A 24,229-nucleotide genomic window follows, 5' to 3' on the forward strand; every position below is an offset into this window, starting at 1 on the left:
GGGTAAGTGAAAAACGTACAGCTACTAGAGCTAGATTGTGGGGAATTGAAGAGTAGAGACTCACTACATCACAAGTCATCCACTGGTAATCTGGCTGCCAACAAATCTCACTGGTGATATTTAAGAGGTGCATAGTATCTCTTAGGTAACTGGGTAGAGTGTGCACAATGGGTTGAAGCTGGCCATCAAGCCACTCTCCTTTTTATATTCTTTCGATTGGGTGGATTGCCCTATGTATGTGAACACAGTTGCAGATATACCACTCAATGGATGGGGTTATACGTTTTTGGGGGTTGTGCTCATACCTATTACATATGTGTACAATTTCCCCCCCCATTTATCTATTTGTTTCATATGCTATATGGACGTGATGTATGTGTTTGTGGTTACACATTTATTATTTTTATGTGTACCACTTATATATTTACACATATATGCTCTTCATGACTATATTATACACCATTTCTTTTTATACCATAGTTCCATCTGGGTATGAACACATCTATATGCTTCCGTTTTACTGTTTACTTTTTCTTTGTCTTTTTTCTTTTTCTTGTTTTTTTTTTTTTTTCTTTTCCCCCTTTTTTTTTTTTTTTTTTTCCCTTCGTTTTTTTCTCTTCGTTTTTCTTTTTTCTTTTCTCCCTTTACTTTGTTTTTGTTAGTTTTTTGGCTTCTACCAGCTGTCTTTTTATATTATCACTACTGTTTTTTCCTTAGTTTTATTGAAAGCTTTTTCGCATATGCATTTATAGAACTTTTTTGCTATGCGTTTTTGGACAAAAGGTGAAGCAAAAGCAAACATACAATTCCTGCTGGGCTGTTTGTGTGCCCTTAATTGGGATTTAGTATCTGCAGCTGTGTGGGCTCAATCAAGCACATTCTGGGAGGTACATGTTATTTGAAATGCCTTTTCCTCTATATATAGCAGTGTCTTGTATTGTACAGCATGGTTACGACTAAGCGGAAGACTCCGTGAAACGCGTCAACCGCCGTGCTCCCCTTTTCCCCCCCATGTCTCCGACTGTTTTGGTTTCATCTTGGATGATTTTATCTTTTTGCCTGCAAAATAAATTTGGATTTTAACTATACTACGGTCCCCTTACACTTAACACTTTCCCTACAGAAACTCAATTTTTGAAGCTAACTTAAGTGTAAAGGAGCACTCTAACTACACTAGATATCCCTTTCCTCACACTAAAAATACCTAAATGACATTTTTAAAGTAAAATTAACAGAACTGCTTCCATTCTCTTCCATGTCCAGTATAACAATGCTAGGAATATGGCGGGGGCGATCTTATATACTGGGGGGCGTCTTCACTAATGATTGGTCTAGGGACCCCCTAGTCACTCCAATCACATTCCTAGCATTCTCCTGCCCCCTCAATTGGCTTTTGCTAATGGTTCTGGTCCAATCACGGGCTTTTAAAGCCCATTTCCTGAAGCATTGCATTTTGGGTGGTTCTGGTTGCCGAATTCCGAACTTTTTGGGCAAAAAGTTCTAAATTCGGCCGAACCTCGAACACCCAATGTTCGGGTCGAACCGATGGTGGACCCAAACCGTTCAATCATCCCTACCGTGGATCAGCTTCCCCGCTGGCGAGTGGGCGGGTGTGCAAATCTCCAGGGGTGCCCGTGCCTCCAGGATCGCTTCCTTGAACTGCCGACCTGCTGCCAAGCAGTTACAGAAGAATTCCAGGTATGGTGTTGGTATTGACCAAAGTAAGTATGCATGCATGCATCATACATGTTGGATCGCGTGGAAGTGGAGAATCATTGTAGTGAGCACCATTGCTACAGTGATTGCCACAAGCTTCTGGGTCCCGTGCTGCCTTTTGAACATAGGAGGTCACTCACTCAGCTCTGGCACCATTTAGAAAAAACTTTGCATTTTATCAATAAATGCAAATTAACAAGTTATTGGGAGAGGTGGAGATGGTGATATCACCCCCTCGCCTTTCCACCTTGTCCAATCTCTCTTTCACGTTTCTACCACGTTTAGACGCGTTTGCAGGCCGTTAGAAGCATTTGGCATTTCAAATGCCTAAAGACTTCCATCCTGAACGCATTTTCTTGCTTTAAAAAAAAGGTCTCTAAACACAACTGCCTCTAAACAACTAAATAAAACTCAGTGTATATGGAACAATAAGATAACAGAGGAGAGTTAGGGGGCTGCTGAAAAAAATGCCCAACTGCTCCTAAACGTCAGTTTATGAGCAACAGTGTACATGAGGCCTAAAAATTGCTATATCTAAACTTCAGCTTTGAAGTGTAACTAAGCCTAATAACAAAAATGTATGCCTGGGGAAACAATCGACTCAAAGTGTGCATTGTGCATGCTCTATCCACCTGCAAATCTGTGTTAATGTGCACAATATTCTCAAAAGTTTTGGGGCGCCTGCCTTTACACGCACATGAACTTTAATGGCATCCCAGTCTTAAGTCCAAAGTGTTCAATTTTGATTTGGCCCACCCTTTGCAGCTATAACAGCTTCAACTCTTCTGGGAAGGCTGTCCACAAGGTTTAGAAGTTTGTCCAGGGCTTGAGTCCTGCAGGAATGCATGGGAACGGCATTCCTGTACTTTTTCCACAGCAAGAACGTTGTTCCCGTTAGCAGCCACGTCCTGGTGCACCCCCCCAACAGAATCCTGGTGCCACCTTCTACTCTGGGATGGCGGGTCGGTAAGGCCAGATTGCAGGTTTCTGACCCACCACCCCCGAGCATCAGTGTGAAGGAATTGAGCCAGGACTAGAGGAAGTGGAGCCGGCACTTACTGTATAGCACCTGTTCCTGTCACAGGTGGAGTGATACCAAATGTACTCTGCCTCCACCTGTGACAGGAGCGATACAGAAAGCAGTGGCTCTGCCTTCTCCTGCAGGTGCATGCTTCTTCCAGCACGGCTCCCGTCACACTGATTGTCAGGAACCAGTCAGCAGTACCCATCAACAATACCCATCAACAGTACCCGCCAGCAGTACCCACCAGCAGCACCCACCAGCAGCACCCACCAGCAGCACGCCCACCACCAGTACGCCCACCACCAGTACCATCCCTGGAGGACAGCCCGCAGCAGCCACCAACCATACCCTCCTGGAGGACAGCAGCAACCAGCGATACCTGCAGTAATCCTGAGGAAGAAGTAAAGATTGAGGTCAGTTGAGGTGCAGGTAAACTGCAGTGCATCCGTGTGAAAGCAGCCTTAGGCTCCTTTTACATGATCGGTCCGATCGGGTCCGCCTGTCTGTTTTTCAGGTGGACCCATTCGAATCCTCCATTCACCTCTATCAAGTGGCAGATGTAAACGGACTTGTGTCTGTTTACACCCGCCTATCTCCAATCTGATCCACTTAAAAAAACAGAAGGGGATCCGTCCCCTTCTGTCTGGGCCCATACAGTAGAGCGGGCTGTGTCTGTGTCTGTTCTGCATATGCTGAGTGGACAGGGACCTGTCATCTGCCCTCTCCACTCATTGTGGCCCGCTACTGGTTACCAAGTCGCTAAAGTGAGATAGATAGATAGATAGATAGATAGATAGATAGATAGATAGATAGATAGATAGATAGATAGATAGATAGATAGATAGATAGATATACACACTTATATTTTTTTGGTGGGGGGGGGGGGAACTTGGGTGAGTACCAAAACACTTTTTTTCCCGAGGATTGACCCCTGACTGTGTCTATGGTAATGTTTGACCACACTTCCAGAAGTACATTTGTGAGGTCAGGCACTGATGTGGATGAAAAGGCCTAGCTCGTAGTCTCCGCTCAAATTCTTCCCAAGGGTGTTCTATCCACCCCAAACTCTCTCATCCATGTCTTTATGGACCTTGCTTTGTGCACCGGTGCACAGTCATATTGTAACAGTAAGGGGCCATCCCCAAACTGTTCCCACAAAGTTGGGAGCATGAAATGGTCTAAAATATCTTGGTATGCTGACGCCTTAAGAGTTCCCTTGACTGGAACTATGGGGTCAATCCCCACCCCTGAAGAACAACCCAACACCCTAATCCCCCCCTCTACCAAATGATTTGGAGCAGCGCACAAAGCAAGGTCCATAAAGACATGGACGAGTGAGTTTGGGGTGGAGGAACTTGACTGGCCTGCACCTCAACCCAACAGAACACCTTTGGGGTGGATTCGAGCGGAGATTGTGAGCCAGGACTTCTCATTCAACATCTTCTGTGGACAGCCTCAGTATTGAACCCTATAGACTAAGACTGGGATGCCATTAAAGTTTATGTGCCTGTAAAGGCAGGTATCCCAATATATATATATATATATATATATATATATATATATATATATATACACACACACACACACACACACACACACACACACACACACACACACACACACACACAGTATCTCACTCAAAAAGGACAAATCCTGCACATGCTGATATACAACAAGTACAAAGAGGAGTACTTCACCAGCCCATGGCGCTGTCCATGTGTTCACCTCCTTTGTTTGTATGCTTTTTAGCTGAAATGTCCTGGTTGCTGCTGCTCCTCTCTCACTCCACTGAGGGGGGGGGCGGATCAAAACAATTCAAATCTGTAAAGAAAATCGCACGCAACCTCGGGCAATAACGCTTTAATAAAGGACAATAACACAGTACATTGGAATTGCACTCACACTTTTTTTCTTTAAGACAATCGCTTTACAGCATTCCAACAGGAGCTACTCGCTCCTCCCGTCCCTCCAGATGGTGACTCTGCGGTCTCCTCATCCGCGGCTGCCGCCGCTGTATCCACACTCTCCTTGACTTTCTGTGTTGCCTGGTCACCGGATGCCGGTTCTAGTGCACCTGTACACTATACCGACGTGATCTACGGCGCCTCAGGAGAGCCTCAGCCAAAGCCGGAGCCACAAGTTGTACGGAGCTGCGAGGTGGGGGATTCAAGGCACGGGTGCACTGCCTCTGCTGTTACTATGGACAACGCGTTTCGGAGGCTGAGCCTCCTTCCTCAGGTCCTGAGGTGGGACCTGAGGAAGGAGGCTCAGCCTCCGAAACGCGTTGTCCGTAGTAACAGCAGAGGCAGTGCACCCGTGCCTTGAATCCCCCACCTCGCAGCTCCGTACAACTTGTGGCTCCGGCTTTGGCTGAGGCTCTCCTGAGGCGCCGTAGATCACGTCGGTATAGTGTGCAGGTGCACTAGAACCGGCATCCGGTGACCAGGCAACACAGGAAGTCAAGGAGAGTGGGGATACAGCGGCGGCAGCCGCGGAGGAGGAGACCGCAGAGTCACCATCTGGAGGGACGGGAGGAGCGAGTAGCTCCTGTTGGAATGCTGTAAAGCGATTGTCTTAAAGAAAAAAAGTGTGAGTGCAATTCCAATGTACTGTGTTATTGTCCTTTATTAAAGCGTTATTGCCCGAGGTTGCGTGCGGTTTTCTTTACAGATTTGAATTGTTTTGACACAGTATCTCACAAAAGTGAGTACACCCCTCACATTTTTGTAAATATTTTATTATATCTTTTCATGTGACGACACTGAAGAAAGTACACTATGCTACAATGTAAAGTAGTGAGTATACAGCTTGTATAACAGTGTAAATTTGCTGTCCCCTCAAAATAATTCAACACACAGCCATTAATGTCTAAACCACTGGCAACAAAGGCGAGTACACTCCTATATGAAAATGTCCAAATTGGGCCCAATTAGCCATTTTCCCTCCCCAGTGTCATGTGACTCGTTAGTGTTACAAGGTCTCAGGTGTGAATGGGGAGCGGGTGTGTTTAATTTGGTGTTATCTCTCTCTCTCATACTGGTCACTGGAAGTTCAACATGGCACCTCATGGCAAAGAACTCTGAGGATCTGAAAAAAAAAAAAAAAAAAATTGTTGCTCTACATAAAGATGGCCTAGGTTATAAGAAGATTGCAAAGACCCTGAAACTGAGCTGCAGCACGGTGGCCACGACCATACAGGGGTTTAACAGGACAGGTTCAACTCTGAACAGGCCTCACCTTGGTCGACCAAAGAAGTTGATTGCACATGTTCAGCGTTATATCCAGAGGTTGTCTTTGGGAAAAAAGACTTCTGAGTGCTGCCAGCTTTGCTGCAGAGGTTGAAGGGGTGGGGGGTCAGCCTGTCAGTGCTCAGACCATACGCCCCACACTGCATCAAATTGGTCTGCATGGCTGTTATCCCAGAAGGAAGCCTCTTCTAAAGATGATGCTCAAGAAAGCCCACAGACAGTTTGCTGAAGACAAGCAGACCAAGAACATGGAACCATGTCCTGTGGTCTGATGAGACCAAGATAAACTTACTTGGTTCAGAAGGTGTCAAGCGTGTGGCGGCAAAGAGGTGGGGAGTACAAAGACAAGTGTGTCTTGCCTACATTTAAGCATGGTGGTGGGAGTGTCATGGTCTGGGGCTGAATAAGTGCTGCCGGCACTGGGGAGCTACAGTTCATTGAGGGTATCATGAATGCCAACATGTACTGTGACATACTGAAGCAGAGCATGATCCTCTCCCTTCGGGGACTGGGCTGCACTGTAGTATTTCAACACGATAACCAAACATACCTCAAAGATGACCACTGACTTGCTAAAGAAGCTGAGGGTAAAGGTGATGGACTGGCCAAGCATGTCTCCAGACCTAAACCCTATTGAGCATCTGTGGGGTATCCTCAAACGGAAGGTGGAGGAGCGCAAGGTCTCTAACATCCACCAGCTCTGTGATGTTGTCATCGAGGAGTGGAAGAGGACTCCAGTGGCAACCTGTGAAGCTCTGGTGAACTCCATGCCCAAGAGGGTTAAAACAGTGCAGGAAAATATTGGTGGCCACACAAAATATTGACACTTTGGGCCCAATTTGGACATTTCCACTTAGGGGTGTACTCACTTTTGTTGCCAGCAGTTTAGACATTAATGGCTGTGTATATTAAAAAAGAATAGCGCGCAAATGCAAAAGAAATTACTACCAAATCTCAAGAGTCCATAAATAAAAATGGGGGTTTGGTCCCACCATATGGCCATATCGTGCTCAAGCCCACTACTGCGTCAAAGTACCCCATTATCAGTGGGTCCTACACTATCCATGAAAAAGAGATGAATCCAGCCCTTCTAACCCTTGGAGACAACACTCCTTGCTGGGAAAAATGTGCAAATGCACTACAGGGGACTCCTCCTATATCCATTTGATGGTGGACACTGATTGAGTACAGGTGTATGTGGGGGGTGGGGAGGGCTGCTCAACCTCGATAGTCTGGTCAGACCGAATACATAATAAACAGGCAAAAAATTTGGGGGAGCATACCCATGTATTTCCAAAGCTGCTGCAGCTATGAACCAAAAGACATGTATATTAAAAAAGAATAGCGCGCAAATGCAAAAGAAATTACTACCAAATCTCAAGAGCCCATAAATAAAAATGGGGGTTTGGTCCCACCATATGGCCATATCGTGCTCAAGCCCACTACTGCGTCAAAGTACCCCATTATCAGTGGGTCCTACACTATCCATGAAAAAGAGATGAATCCAGCCCTTCTAACCCTTGGAGACAACACTCCTTGCTGGGAAAAATGTGCAAATGCACTACAGGGGACTCCTCCTATATCCATTTGATGGTGGACACTGATTGAGTACAGGTGTACTGTTTATTATGTATTCGGTCTGACCAGACTATCGAGGTTGAGCAGCCCTCCCCACCCCCCACATACACCTGTACTCAATCAGTGTCCACCATCAAATGGATATAGGAGGAGTCCCCTGTAGTGCATTTGCACATTTTTCCCAGCAAGGAGTGTTGTCTCCAAGGGTTAGAAGGGCTGGATTCATCTCTTTTTCATAGATAGTGTAGGACCCACTGATAATGGGGTACTTTGACGCAGTAGTGGGCTTGAGCACGATATGGCCATATGGTGGGACCAAACCCCCATTTTTATTTATGGACTCTTGAGATTTGGTAGTAATTTCTTTTGCATTTGCGCGCTATTCTTTTTTAATATACATGTCTTTTGGTTCATAGCTGCAGCAGCTTTGGAAATACATGGGTATGCTCCCCCAAATTTTTTGCCTGTTTATTAATGGCTGTGTGTTGAGCTATTTTGAGGGGACAGCAAATTTACATTGCTTTACAAGCTGTACACTCACTACTTTACATTGTAGCAAATTGTCATTGCTTCAGTGTTTTCACATCAAAAGATATAATAAAATATTTACAAAAATGTGAAGGGTGTACTCACTTTTGTGAGATACTATATACACACATACATACATACATACATACATATACACACACACATATATACACACACACACATACCCAAGTACAATGTAATATATTGCAGCCTACCAGTCCTTAGATGTGGTGGCTGCATTCATTTTTTTTTTTTAAGGCCTTTTCCTCTATTTTATATGGTGACCCAGCCAGTAACCCAGCCAACCCTTCCTGTTCTAGGGTGACAACGTTACTCACTGTACTATATCTATGGAGGAGCAGCATTGTCACCCAAAGACAGGACTCCCTGCTCATCTCTTTATCATTGGCAGGAGATGTTCTGTATTTCTAACACACTTCCCAATAACACTGCAGAGTTTAAAGGATAGCACTAGATTCTTGGCAGGATTAACAGGTATTTTTACACTTATGAGTAACAGATATATTAAAATGCTTTCCAATATATATTTAACATTAAGCAAATACAAGAAGCTTAGACTTAGACAGGCTAACAGGATACATTTTTTTGTTCAACCAGCGAGTTTAATGATAAAAAAAAAATGAACCGGATTCCCCATATACACATTCAAAGTGTGGATGGGGGAATCCTTTCCGCTGAGTTATTATATTCTGACAGCGGGTAGACTTCCCCCACCGGCAAAATACAATGATCAATGTCACCGGCTATAGCTGGAGGCAGAGATTCTTTGGGAAAAACCTGACAGGGCTGGTTGTACACACATTGATCGATAGATCAACTTGTGCACAACCAGTTTGCCCATACATAGATCGAAATGTGTGCAGTCCATGCTGAATCGGATACATTTCGATCCATATATGGCTGGTTTTAGGGTTTACATATCAGGTAGAGCATAACTCGGCCCAAATAAAGGACAATTCAATTTTTAAATTAAGTGACCTCAGGAAGAATAGTTTTCACAGTCATAATAAGGACTTTGTTACCTGACTTCTGGCTGATCTGTCTATTTAGATTGGGATCTGGTGGGTTACATTTGGCCATATTAGACATTCCTTTGAGCCAGGTTAGGTATTTATAGGCTAAAAACTAATCAAGATATAAAAGTAGGCGCTGGTTAGTGATGTGAACCAAATAAAAATATGCCTTTTTTTTCTACAAGCATGGTGTTGGGCACATTTCATGAACTTTATTTGGACTTTTCATTCATTTATTTGAATTTCACAAAACTTTTTTTGTATATTATTGAGCACTTAATATTTTGCATTTTTCAGTATATACACTGCACTGAGTATGGTATATTTATTTACTGCACATCAATTTATATTTAATCAATTTTTTTTGATTAATCTTAAGCTATCGAGGCATATTTTTTTTGGTTCACATCACCAACCAGCGCCTACTTTTATATCTTGATTGGTTTTGCATTTTAGTCACTTACACATTTAAAGGGGCAGCAGGTTTATTTAGATTTATTTAAGTATTTTTAAAGACTAGGCACCTTCACATAGTTTCACAGGCTAAAAACTAAACCTCAAGTGATCTCCTAGATTGTAAGCTCTAACGAGCAGGGCCCTCTGCTTCCTCCTGTATTGAATTGTTTTGTAACTGTACTGTCTGCCTTCATGTTGTAAAGTGCTGTGCAAACTGTTGGGGATATACAAGTTCAACAGCAACAACAGCAAAGGTTCAAAACGGTCACTGCTACAACATAGTGGACACTTTGTCTTCTGTCTACATGTCAGCCTAGCTGTTAGATATCCAGAGGACCACAATTATAGGGGTACTCTGGTATGCAAATATTGACCAGCCTCTCTGGTTCAGAAATGTGGCCACATCCCCTCCCACCTAATGCTCTACACCAGTGTTTTTCAGTCGAGGCACACCCCAGAAATTATGGACAGTCTCGAGGCACCCTTTAAAATTATGGACAGTCTTGAGGCACCCCATACTAAAATGTAACGATTCTAATAGTTTTACATAATGCAGCAACATCCACACACGTAGGACGCCCAACAATAGAGGTGAAAGTTGGTACTGACTAGTATTCCAATGTTTCTCTTTTTCCTCAGTTTTCTCTATCACTCAGCTATTATGACCCCAAAACTTATGGAGAGAAGCAGGGGAGAGTCAAACAAGCATGCTATGCAGGAGACTGACCTCCTTATCAACTGATGTCATTGGTCGTTTGCAGGTTGGCAGCGAGAGGGTCGTAACGGTGCATAATGAAAACCTGTGACTTTGTGTAATAAAAGGCAGGCTTCATCCACCCGCTGCCTTGTATACAATTTTTGGGAAATTTTTGGGGCATTTTGCTGAGGCACCCCTGAAAAAACCTCAAGGCACACCAGGGTGCCTGGGCACCCTGGTTGAAAATGGCTGCTCTACACTACTGGCCAGAGATCAGCCCATTATAGTTATGACCCAAAAGAGCTTTATTTCTGCCTATTCTTGGACTTTCCTGATCTACATACTTGTTTCAGTGACAACAAAAGTAGTCCAGTCAGTGAGTCACAACAGCCAGGCATCCAACATTCAGCAAGAGGATAGCCCTCATCATCAATGGTAGCTCTCATATGTATTTTTAAATACACTGCTCAAAAAAATTAAAGCAACACTTTTTAATCAGAGTATAGCATCAAGTCAAAAAACTACTGGGATATTGATCTGGTCAGTTAAGTAGCAGAAGGGGTTGTTAATTAGTTTCAGCGGCTTTTGTGTTAATGAAATTAACAAAAGGTGCACTAGATGGGCAACAATGAGATGACCCCCCCCCCCAAAAAAAAACAGGAATGGTATTACAGGTAGAGGTCACTGAAATTTTTTTTCCCTACTCATCTTTTTTCACTACATTTGCATTTGGCTAGGGTCAGTGTCACTACTGGTAGCATGAGGCGATACCTTTGCCCTATAGAGGTTGTACAGGCAGTCCAACTCTTCCAGGATTGCACATCAATACGTGCTGTTGCAAGAAGGTTTGCTGCGTCTCCTAGCACAGTCTTAAGAGCATGGAGGAGATTCCAGGAAACCGGCAGTTACTCTAATAGAGCTAGACAGGCCCGTAGAATGTCCTTAACCCTTCAGCAGGATGGGCGTCTGCTCCTTTGCGCAAGGAGGAACACGATGAGCACTGCCAGAGCCCTACAAAATGACCTCCAGCAGGCCACTGGTGTGAATGTTTGACCAAACAATCAGAAACAGACTTCATGAGGGTGGCCTGAGGGCCGACATCCTCTAGGGGCCTTGTGCTCATTGTCCGGCACCGTGAAGCTCGATTGGCATTTGCCATTGAACACCAGATTTGGCAGATCCGCCACTGGTGCCCTGTGCTTTTCACAGATAAGAACAGGTTCACCCTGAGCACACGTCACAGACGTGAAAGTGCCTGGAGAAGTCGTGGAGAATGTGGTGCTGTCTGTAACGTTGTTCAGCATGACCGGTTTGGCGGTGGGTCAGTAATGGTCTGGGGAGGCATATCCATGGAGGGGTGCACAGACCTCTAAAGGCTAGACAATGGCATTCTGACTGCCATTAGGTATCGGAATGAAATCCTTGGACCCATTGTCAAACCCTATGCTGGTGCAGTGGGTCCTGGGTTCCTCCTGGTGCACGACAATGCCCAACCTCATGTGGCGAGAGTAGGAATTGATACCATTGAATGGCCCCCATGCTCGCCAGATCTATATCCAATAGAACACCTCTGGGACATTATGTTTCGGGCCATCCGACGCCGCTAGGTTGCATCCTCAAACTGTTGAGGAACTCAGTGATGCCCTGGTCAAGATCTGGGTGGAAATACCCCAGGACACCATCTGTCGTCTCATTAGGGGCATGCCCCGACATCGTCAGGCATGCATACAAGCACATGGGGCCCACAAAACTACTGAGTACTATTCTGAGTTGCTGCAATGAAATTTCAGCAAAATAAACTAGCCTGCTGCATAATTTTTTCACTTTGATTTTTGGGGTGTCTTTGAATTTAGTCCTCTGTAGGTTGATCCTTTTTATTTCTATCAAACGACGTGACATCCTTTCCTTCCTAACACATTACCCAGTCGATATCAGTATAGATATCCAGCATGATATTTTTCCCCATTGAGATCTGATGTGTTTTCAAAGCTTTCTTTTAATTTTTTTGAGATGTGTATATTAAAAGATGAGCAGCAATGCCAAATTTCACCAGCAGGAGGCGCTGCCAATGTAGTCAGTAATTATAGTACTAAGTTCCTAGCACCCAAGCTGTCAATAGATGGATTACCTTAACATCTCCAAACATAGAAGGAAGGTCATGAGTTTTTGTTCCCAAGTCAAAGTGGTAGAGGATATCCTCGGGTAAGAGGTCCAGATGGGGGTTTTTAACATTTACAAGTCCATTGCTGTCAGTAAAAAATACAAAAGCAAAGAGTCAGAAAATAAATGTCGAATCTTGTAAAATAAAATCCAAAGTTCTAGGAAGCACTGTTAAATTAGAAGCCGGAATACACAGATTTGAGAAAGCTACATTTTATTAACTGCCTATAGAATCTTTACTGAATTACAACATATTCACAGTAAGGGCTCGTTCATGCCAGGGGCTGCGCATCACATTGCAGTAACAGTGTTACAGCGAGCTTTACCACAACTCATAGCAACACACAATAAAGAGAAGCTCCAGGCTCCCTCAAATACTGTAGCTGCCAGGGCCGGACTGGGAATAAAAAACAGCCCTGGAAATAATTTCATACCAGCCCCATAGCATTATTATACCAGTGTACGAATGCAGTGTACAGCATAACTATTATTAAGTCGATTTTTGTATTAGTGTGTTTTTTCTTTTTCTTCATAGTCACCTACCTGAACCCTCTTTACCAAATACTCCTGAGGAAGCCAGAAAGGCGAAACACATCGGAAGGAGTTTGTCACTGCTGGCCACCATCTACATTGGTCATACTGTCTATACAGCAGACCTGTGGGAGGGGGTTGAACTTCCTAGTTTGAGGGTGGTGATAATCTTGGATTGTTCAATTATTGGTGCAATAGAATTGTATTGATTTTATCTGTGATCTTTTTTATTGGAACAAAGTAAAGATTTTTTTAAGATTTGTGTACTTAAATTTCTTCTGAAAGAGGCGTGAACACCATGAAAGCCCCGTTTTTGCTCTTTTGATACTACCTTAATATATTGGGGTGTGGTGTCAACGTAATTGGCTAGGTATTTACCTAAATCTTTATTTTACCAGCCCAACAGCATAACGTCATTATTTTCTTGTTCATAAAAGGGAAAACCATGCATTTTAAAGCATATTTGAAGAGTGTTTTATACTTACCAATGCCCATCAGCGCAGCCTCACCAGTGCCCATCAGCACAGCCTCACCAGTGCCCATCAGCACAGCCTCACCAGTGCCCATCAGCACAGCCTCACCAGTGTCTCATCAGTGTCCATCAATGCAGCCTCAACTCACCAATGCCCATCAGCACAGCCTGACCAGTGCAGGGAATCAGGAGAGGAGAGGAGAGCCAGCCGGATTATCACACAGAGCAGGGATTGCCTGCTGTGACAACTTTGATTTGAATTGCCTGGTGTTTACAACGCTCGCAGTCACACAAAGTCCCACCTCCTGGATCGGCTCCTATGATAGGCATCACACGTCCCGGCATTGGACTAGTATGTTGTCTATCAAAGGAGCCGATCCAGGAGGTGGAACTTTGTGTGACTGTCTGCGGGAGCTCGGCAAATCAAAGCTGTCAAAGCGGGCGACATCGATCTGACACCCCCCAATGTGTGGCACCCAGGGCTGACTGCCCCCCTGTTGGTACTGTAAAAGGAACACAGGTGCCACTCTAAGTGCAGTAAGAAGATTTAATGTGGAATAAGTATTATACACCAATATACTCACAAACGAGTATGCAAAAGGAGCATTAAGTGTTCACGCTAGTGGGCTGTCCATCCGGTATTGCGATTCAGGGTGGCTCCGGCGGTCTCAGGTAGTCAGTAACAGCCGGTGAATGTTGGCGCTTCCTGGTAGCTGGAACGCAGGGGCACTCTCCAACATCCCTTCCCGGATGTGACGTAATGACGCAGGTGCTGACGCATTTGCGGAGCATGCGCTCCTTCCTCAGGCCTCAATGGCGCCATTTTAGACAAGGGAATATATAGGAGAAAACCCGGTGCACAGTAACTGGGTCCTAGGAACCACAGATAACACCGCAATAAACACAAAAGGGACGGCTAGCGATACACTATACTATATGCAGATGGGAGATTACTATTTGTGCATGGTTCATATAAAACAAGGAGGAACAATTAAAATACAAGTTAATCACACACTGGAAACTGTCTACATAAAAGAGCGCAACACTCATGATTATTGTGAAATTACATAATCACAAACACAGGAATGGAATTAAAAATAATAATATCACCGATAAATAAAAAACAAAAAAAAAAATAAATAAAAATTATAAAAAATAATAATAAAAAATAAAATAAAAAATAATAAATAAAGTAAAAAAATAATAAAAATTAAAATTAAATGAAAATAAAGATAAAAATATGCTAGAACTATTGGCACCCTACAACTGGGAACCCATATATTTGTGGGCATCCTTGGATGTAAATTCTCTGTATACATCCATCCCCCACTCCGTAGGTCTTCAGGCCATATCTCTCATGGATTCCTTTACCATAAACCCAGCACAGGCCCAATTCATCGTGGACGCTACCAGTTTTTGTCTAACCCACAATTATTTTGAATTTGATGGGGATTTCTATTTGCAAACAAATGGCACAGCTATGGGGGCAAATTTTGCCCCCAGCTATGCCAATCTGACAATGGGTATGTGGGAAGCCAACTATATTTGGAAGAATAATCCATATCTCTCTATAGAGATATATAGATGACATTGTGGTCATTTGGGATGGCCCTGAATCCTCATTTTTGGAGTTTGTCAGTCACTGCAATGTCAACCCATATAACCTATCTTTCACCTCGGTATCCAGCCCTGTGGAATTAGCATTTCTGGACCTCATGTTGTATCATAAAGAGGGTAAAAGCGAAGGCAAAAATTTCACCAAGCCCATGGCCAGCAACTTATCCCTACATTTTCAGAGCTGTCACCAGCCTAGGTGGATCCAAAATATCCCAAAAAGTCAGTATTGTAGGCTATGGAGAAACTGTACCAACGATGAGGATTATGCTGAACAGAGTGCTGTTGAAGCATAAATTTGCTATTAAAGCCTTTCCTGAACCCCTCTTGGATTCAGCACATAGTATGTATTTGAGAGGTCACGCACGGAATAAGAAAGACATACCTGATACACAGTCCACCACACCAAGGTTTGTAACACAATTTCATAATACATTTAAGAAAATGGAACAAGTGTTAACTAAGCATTGGTCCATCCTCTTAGAGGACCCACATCTTAGGGAGAGTTTACCATCTAGGCCCAAAGTCGCGCATAGAAGAGCCAGGAATATTAAAAACATGGTGGCCCCCAGCAAACTGAAAAGTCAATCTCAATCTTCTATACAAAGGCCATATCTCATTCCTCTTATAGGCATGTACTAATGCCGGAAGAAATTGTGCCTTACTTGCAAGCATGTGACCCATGGTCAAAAGGATTACACGATTAAAGGAAAAACCTATCCCATCAGAAGGTTCTATAACTGTTCCACGTAATTTGTTATTTATTGCTTGACGTGCCCATGTGGTCTCTTCTACGTGGAAAGAATTCAGATTCAAATAAAAATACACGTGAATCTTGTATTTAAACAATATTTGCGTATCCTGGAGCTTAGCTTTAACATGTGAGATCCTGTACACTGCACAGTCTGCATTTGGATTTCCCTTCACTTCTTGTGCTGTGACCACAACAGGATGTGAGAGAAAATCTCTCCAAAGTGAGGGAAATCTCTGATTGTCACCAGAACTAGTGTCACCATTGCCTTTATTCCTGATCTGGAGGGCCTCTCAAAATGTGAGAATTTTCTTTTACCTTTAGTGATAATCAGCACAAATCTCTGCACCGGCATCCTGGGTTCACATACTAATTGTGGGACTGCCATCCTCTTGGCTGGATTATTTATTGTATATGATGAAGAATACAAAATTAGGTTCTGGAACACAAATGCTGGCACACAAAAAGCTCCCAGGTGGACAATTGCAGAGTCCCAACCTAAGAAGCTGGGAGACTTCCCCATCGTCAGAATACTCTCATCAGCGCTGTAGTCTATAGCCTGCGGTGCTGCTAGGCCATGAAAAATCTGACAGGCTGATTGTACAGAAGTTGATCTGTAGATCAACTTATGTTCAACCACAGTGCCCATGCATGGATCAAAATCTGACTGGTTTAGCAGGGACCAGCTGATTTTTGATTCATGTATGGGCACTGTGGTTGAACAGAAGTTGATCTACCGATTGACTTCTGTACAATCAGCCTGTCGGATTTTCCCTGCTCTATCAGCACTGCAGGCTATAGACTACAGCGCTGATGAGAGTATTCGGATGGCAGGGAAGTTTCCTCACGGTCAGAATACAATAGCTCAGCAGGAGTGATTCCCCCATCCGGATGTGTGGATGACAGAACCAGATATGGATATGGACTGCCTAAGGCTTAAAGTGTGACTAAACCCACAACAGTAAAATCAGTCAGTTTATGCAGTAAAGCATGCTTGTAAACTCACTGTTGAACCTAAGGGGTTAATCCTGTGCATTGTGTACAAAGACTGCTTGATCCTGTCTTCTCTGATCCGCCCCTTCTTTCACAGTCCCCAATCCATCTGCTGATAGTACAAACACCTAGGAGGCACTCTGCACATGCTCAGTTTGGTATTTCTAGCTAGAGATGTTTTTTTTTTTTCTTTTTTTGGGAAGGGTGCATGTAATCAGCACAGGGCCAATCGGCAATGTCCACACAGAGGGTCAGGCGTACTGCAGCCTCATAGGACAGTCAGAGAATGAAAACTCCTACAAGCTTTAACTAGTGCTCAGCTGGATGCTGATAGAAGTCACAATACTGCTATACGTATACTGCTGATGAGAAAAAGGTATTTAGCAGTTTATATTTAGTAAAATAATTGCATTTCGATGTTCTGTATACTGTGGGGGACCAGATATAGTGAATGCACTTTATCATACACATTACATTCTCTGTACAATCAACCTTACATTTACCTAATACCATTTACCAAAACTATGTAATGTAAGGACTTCTCTAATCTATCCAATCAATTTGTACCCAATTAGGCAGGCCCTTGCACCAGATATTAGGTGATGGATCTAAGGAGGATTGCGCAATTCAATCGCAGCCTAAGAGTTTGTTTACACCATTTCCACTGAGCTGCTTTGATCTGCATATTGTAGATCAAGAAAAGCTATGTGATACATTTTAACAATGTGATGTGTCAGCCCTCACACTTGCGCACACGCATTTTAGCATGTGGACAGGTCTGAATGTTTCCCAACCCAAGACAAGATATCTCACAGTTGGGGGCTATTAACTCTTTTGCATTTTAATGCATATGTGGCAACATACAAAAATGATTGTGTCCAACTTCTCCATAATATAAATAGTGCCTGCTTCCACTTCTATGCTGCGGTGCAATGCCCATAAAAGGCCCATAAAAGACAACAGCAATACATTGAAACACAAGTAACAAGTTTTGATGCGTGGGCAATAGGTAAGAACAAATGTTGGTTAGTGGCCGTTAACTATCCACTCCAAATCCTAACTTCAAATAAGCATTGGAAATGCAGAAAGAAATAACATATATCAAAGCACAAAGAAGATGCACACTGACACATCAACACACCTGGCTAGTGCAACAAAAAAAAAAATGCACACACTTAGATCTAAATGTACCCTAATGGTGGCCATATTCATACTGATCAGATCCAACCTTTTTTACAGAATCAGACAATGTGATGGAATCTATGAATTATCGAAAAGAGACATAGTGCATTTGACCAATTTTAAACAAAAGCAATTGATTTCATTGAAACATTCGGATCTTTCTGGGCAGGAAATGCAATTGTTTGCAGATAATTCGCTATAATCTTTAAGTATATTGACCAATCGTTTTGCGCTTCTGACATTTTCGCCCAGACAGTAAATTGATCAGCAATATGATTGTACATAAAATTGTTCCGCATATGGCCACCATTAGAGACCCCTGAGACATTAAAGGTGATTTCAGGTGATTTAAAGTGTATGTAAAATCTTAACAACAAATGCCTTATTTGCTCTCTTTTGCTCTATTTATTATTATGTCTGTTCTAAAAGTGCAAAAAATATAAACATAGCTTCATCCAACCAGAAATCTTCCTGTGCCCTCTGCTTCTGGACTGTTATCAGTTAACATTGTTCCCTGATAGTTCCACAGACTACAAAACAACTCCCCTGTTATGCAGACAAGAGAGAGGAGTTATGTAGTCATAGCACATTCCCTGTCCTGTGACAATGTTGCTCTGTACAGTTGTCATCCTAGGACAGGAAGCTAGTTAATGGAAGAATTACAAGAAAAAAAAATGATGAAAACGAATGCAGCCACCACATCTAAGGACCAGCAAAATGCAATTCAATCAATTTTTGTATTTGAGTTTAGATGCACTTTAAAGTAGAACCAAAAGCAAAACTTTTTTTTAATTTTGGGTAGAGTAAAAGAAATACAGACCCTGTTATATTTTTAGTTATCTGTGTCCACTTAGATTTCCCTTCACTTCCCGTCCTATAGTTAGAAAAGGAAGTGCGAGGACAAACCTCCAAAGTGAAGGAGTCCCTGGTTGTCACTAGGACTAGTGTCCCCATTAGAAGAAGATTTCCCCCCTATTCTTGTTCTGGTGACAACCAGATAATGGTCATTTTGGAATAAAAAATAAAAAAAAGATAATGGTAAACAGGACAAATAGAGAGGGTGAAACTCCCATCTGGGGGCACAGACAGCAATATAAACTTGAAAGGGGTTTTAATCCCAATCGAATGTTTTGCCATGAGTTATACTTTAACTCTTCAACAAAAACTGAAGTAGTGGACTGGCCCTTTGATTCTTTTCTTCAGTGCAGTTAATTGTTCATCAGTGGTTTTTTTCATTGTCACAAAGCAATTAAAGTGTTGGGTTAAAATGTCAAGTATTAAGCTGGCCATACATTATACAATTTTCTTATGCAATGTATTTTAGCTTTACCTTCAACTATGTAGTGCAAGGGCCTGCCCAATTGCATACACATTGAAAGTGCTTAGGTTTGACTACATATTATATGGGTTTGGTAAATCTAAAGGAAAATTGTACAAGGAAATTGTATGGGCAGCCTTAGACAATGTCTGACCACTCCATAAGCAATAATGAGTTACAATAAAATATTATTATACCCCATAATAATCATGCTAATGATCATTGGTTTACATCAGTGAGTGCTTTGCTGATTGGTTGTTGAAGTTCCCATTTAATAAGTGGTAGGATAGTGGAAATGTTTCAGTATCGGATGTATGTGTATGAATGATACAAACAGTATCCCCTTCCAGCATGATGTATATTGGGAGCCAAGCACAGAGACAATCAGCTACTACTGTGTAATCAGAGGACTGTATAGAATAAGAAAAAACACTGCTCAAGGTAGATTACATTACACCAATACACATTTCTTCTATATTCCCTGAATTTCCTGCACACTTACTTTTCATAATTGTCTCTCTCATCCAAATTGGAAGTGCTGTTATCTGCTATGATTGGAGCCATCGCTTATCTCCAGCGCCGCCTTTGCTTCTCTACAGAGCCTTCTCCCAGATCCTGCACCTCCAGCATGTACCATTAATTTGACCTCATCAGCTGGGGTGTCTTTAAAGGTGGCATGAAATCACATGGGATACGTCTCATTGAAGCTTTTGGTTGGCTGGGCAGGTGGAGGCGTTGTCTCTGATTGTTTAACTACCCCCCCCCCCCCCTCTTCCTGGTTATTGATTAGTCCTTTTTTGAAGGATTAGGATTTCTAGGCTGGGTGCAAAGAAAAATGTAACTGATTAACTACAACACAAAACAAAACATAACCACATCATCAATGATAGACAGCAATAACATTCCATTTTAACACATTTGTCAATTTTATGTGAACCCAGTCTTTTTTTGTTTCTGGGCAGTTTACTTTATGGCCATTAGAGGTCACTCAAGATCATTAGTTCTATTGCTGCAATAGGACATCCTGGGAAGATGCTGTCAGATCCTAGGTGAGAATGTGGAATTATCTATGGATGGAGATGATCACCATTTAAATATTGGTATTGATTATAAATAATGGTAATCATACTTTAGAGATGCATAGACATATCTGGATGGTCAGGTATGGATTAGGGGGAACAAGACAGCTAAGCAGCTCTATAATATAGTTTAAAATAGTGATATGTTTCATCCCTTCTTCCATATCTGTGCTGCTAATCTCCTCCAGAGACCATGGAAGACCATGCCTGAGCAATGTTTGCTGGCATAGCCTCTTGTACTGCCAAGGTTTCATGTAACAGGGTGGCAATGAAGAAGCACAGTGTGGAGACTTTTGTCATCCTATAACAAGAAGCATAGCTCCCAACTGTCCCTGATTTCGAGAGACTGTCCCTGATTCGGAACAAAGTCCCTCTGTCCCATTTGTCCTTCATTTTGATCTGATCTATATAGTTGTATATAAAATGCACTACTTATCTATCAAAAAGTGTTTTACAGGGCTAAACCTTTCATCCAATTTCTAAATGTCTGCATGTGTACATTCCTAAGGCCAATATAAAGGCATAGTAGTGGTAAAAAAAAAAATCACTTGTGGGTTTAACCAATCATTTTTTTTGTAGAATTCTCCTTTAAGGAGGGCATGGCAGAGGGTGTGTCGTATGCCTACATACTGTACTTTTGCTTATAGGTGTCCCTCATTTCAATCTCAGAAAGTTTGGAGGTATGCAAGAAGTGCTTGAACAAGGACTTTTATGGCAGGATCACCAGGTAACGCTGAAAGCTGCAGATTTAGAAGAACTGAAAACAACTTTAATGTTTTATTGCATAAACATGGGATTTTAGTGATTAGTTATAGATCAGCTTTGATATCTCAAATAAGTTCCAAACTGATCTTAACCACTTGCCGACTGCTCACAGTATATTTACTGGGGCAGTCAGCCCCTCACAGGCAGAGTGACGTAGGTCTATGTCGCTAGCCTGTGAGGCTCTGGGGAGCGAGCGCACACCGCCGGAGGCGCGCTCCCGCTCGGTCACGGACCCCCCCCGCGCGTGTGACCAGCTGACCCGGCGATTGTCGGGGGGAGAGGGAGAAAGTCAGGCGGCTAGTGTAAACAAGCCACCTGTCATTCTCCCCGGTGTAGAAACAATGATCACACGGTTCTACTATGTAGGACCATTGATCATTGTTCCTACACCTCAAGCCACAGCCAATCACAGTTAGAATCACGCCCCTAGGGACACACACAGCCCCTCCCTCTCAAATAAAGTTAACCCCTTCACTACCAGTGTATTTTTACAGTAACAGTTCATATGTATAGCACTGATTACTGTAGAAATGTCACTGATAACCTCAAAAGTGTCAAAAATGTCAGTCAAGGGTCCGATCTGTCCACCGCCAGTACCGCAAAAGAAATCGCAGATCGCCGCCATTACGCGTTAAAAAAAAAACAACAAAAATGACAGAAATCTTTCCCTTTGTTAGTAAACGCGATAACTTTTGCGCAAACCAATCAAAATACGCTTTTTGCGATTTTTTTTTACCAAACATATGTAGCATAAAACAAATTGGCCTAAAATGTTAAAAAATTTTGATTTTTACATTTTTTTGGGGGGGAATTTCATATAAAAAAAATTTGAAAAATATTGTTATTTTTGCAAAATTGTCGCTCTTTTTTTGTTTATAGCGCATGATCAAAAAATCGCACAGGTGATCAAATACCACCAAAAGAAAGCTCTGTTTGTGGGAAAAAAAGGACGTCAAATTCGTTTAGGTACAGCGTTGCACGACCGCGCAATGGTCCGTTAAAGTCACGCAGTGCCAAATCGCAAAATACCCCCTGGTCAGGAAGGGGGTAAAATCTTCCGGGGCTTAAGTGGTTAATGTGGTTGTAAACCCACCTTTATAACTTTTACCTGTAGGTAAGCCTTTAATAAAGCTTAGCTATAGGTACTGTAAATATCTCCTAAACTTGCACCGTTAAGGAGATATTTACTTTGCATGCAGCCGATGACATCATTGGCGCATGCGCTCTGAAGAAACGGCCACCTGTGGCCATTCACACTAATGCATTGTGGGAACATGCGTGTTAAAGTGCAGTGACACATTCATATGCGTGCGCACAGAGTGTCCTGGGTGTGCAATCCTTAATCACCCTGTGCAGTGCCGATTCCTCTTGCTTCATGTCTCCCCCCTGCAGCTCCTCTAAGGAGCAGGGAGGGGCTGGTAAATATTTTATTAACTGGCCCCTCCTTTTCTGAATGAACAAAGTGAGTGATCTGTACTGATCGCTCCTGTCTTCATTCTTAACTGAAGCATAGTAAAGTATGTTTACTGCAGGCTGCAGAGAAAGGGAAGGGGGATTCTCTGTCCACAGTTTCTCAAAAGTGAGACATCAGGGGTCTGTTTAGACCTTTGATATTTCACCAAAGCCCTAAAATGGGGCTCCTAAAAAATTGTAAAAAAGTAATAAAAAATAATATTGTAAAAAAATCATTAAAAAAAATATATTTTTGTAAAAAATAATTAAAAAATAATAAAAAACTACTGACACTGCCCACTGCCCTACCGGCACCATCCACTGCTCTGCTCATATACACACATGTGTGTTTGTGCTCTAGGGTTCACACCCTAATGCAATAGGATGCGCACACCAATGAACACATTACATACACTGGTGCAATTGCACCTTGCGGACAGACACACGTTTTAGCATAGTTTCATGCATTGCAATGCAATTCACTAACATAAATTGTAATTGCTCCAGTTTTTGTGCATTAGGCAGTCTATTCAAATGAATGGGTTGCCATAACGTAACACGTTAGCATGCAGTATAAAACATCTGTGTTAATCCACTGCACAGGTATGAATGGGCCATAATTGATAAAGCTTTACACTACCCAATGACACCCCATTGAGAAGAGTGTATGTTGCCCAAGGCTACCAGTCAGATTGCAGATGTCATTTTAATGTAGTTTAGAAGCAGAACAATTCAGCAGATTGCTATGGACAGCATTACCAGCCCACAGGGCCTGATGGAGAATCAGAGGTGGATCCTCTGATATTTCACACTGAGCTTTTAGATGTTCTACCTAGCCTTTGGGCTTCTATTTTTTTAATGAAATGGAATAGAATCCTCTTTTTAAGTATTTACTGTATAATGTCTACTAGGATGAAAATAGATCTGCAGTACGGTGTTGCATTATGTGCAGAATCCAAAGTGTGCACGTATTTTGTAAGTGAAGGGAGGAGCAGGCATGGTTGGGACCACTGACCCCAATGGCCTCTCTGCACTCACTGAACCCTGTCTACTAGTATTTTTCCTTTGCTTTTTGGCATATTGTTGCTGTACAGGAATCCTCATGGCCCAGCCATACTGGAGCAAACTGTTGCATACAGCCCTTTCATTATAATTGCCAATGCACCGCGATGAATCAAGAAACATGCATGATGCTTTTTTAGCGTTGCCTACCAGAAGATGCCTTATTCCCCAACTTTATGAGACCAAAAGAGTGCTACAAAATGTACAAACCACAGACTGTACTTATCACACAGTGCAGTAATTTTGTATGCAGGGGGCACCATAGAAAGGTTGTGCCACCAGCAACCCCCCCCCCCCCCCCCAATAGAGCTCCAGCATATCTATGTATGTTTTGAAATGCCAAGCAAGCTCCCCTATTTTTACATGGCAGCAATGGAAACCTATGAATGGTCACTGCATTGTGGAAAGGGGGGACTGTCACACCATCCCCTGTACCTGGATGTAGTGTTTTTTTTCCCCAGGTTTGGACAGTAAAGCATGCGGACAATAAATACTGAGCACATACAGTGTACAGTTTGCTTTCCCTCCACCTGTAGCAGTGGAGTTGAGATCGGTCATTGCTATAGGGG

The 24,229-nt window shown here is 42.7% G+C and overlaps 1 protein-coding gene across 2 annotated transcripts in view; it reads right to left on the bottom strand.

The window, feature by feature from the left end:
• The window catches only part of UPP2 (uridine phosphorylase 2), a 53,222-nt gene extending 33,262 nt beyond the window's left edge, over nucleotides 1-19,960 (bottom strand). For both annotated transcript variants that reach the window (XM_082262279.1, XM_082262278.1), the window contains exons 1-2: nucleotides 19,805-19,960; nucleotides 12,410-12,527 (exon numbers count right to left, since the gene is read on the bottom strand). In XM_082262279.1, coding sequence (XP_082118405.1) covers nucleotides 12,410-12,527; nucleotides 19,805-19,866 — 180 coding nt within the window. In that variant the 5' untranslated portion in view covers nucleotides 19,867-19,960. The remainder of the gene's footprint in view (nucleotides 1-12,409; nucleotides 12,528-19,804) is intronic.
• Between the last annotated feature and the right edge of the window lie 4,269 nt (nucleotides 19,961-24,229).

Source organism: Pelophylax lessonae, assembly GCF_965119305.1.
Source record: "Pelophylax lessonae genome assembly, chromosome: 6".
Classification (NCBI taxonomy): domain Eukaryota; kingdom Metazoa; phylum Chordata; class Amphibia; order Anura; family Ranidae; genus Pelophylax; species Pelophylax lessonae.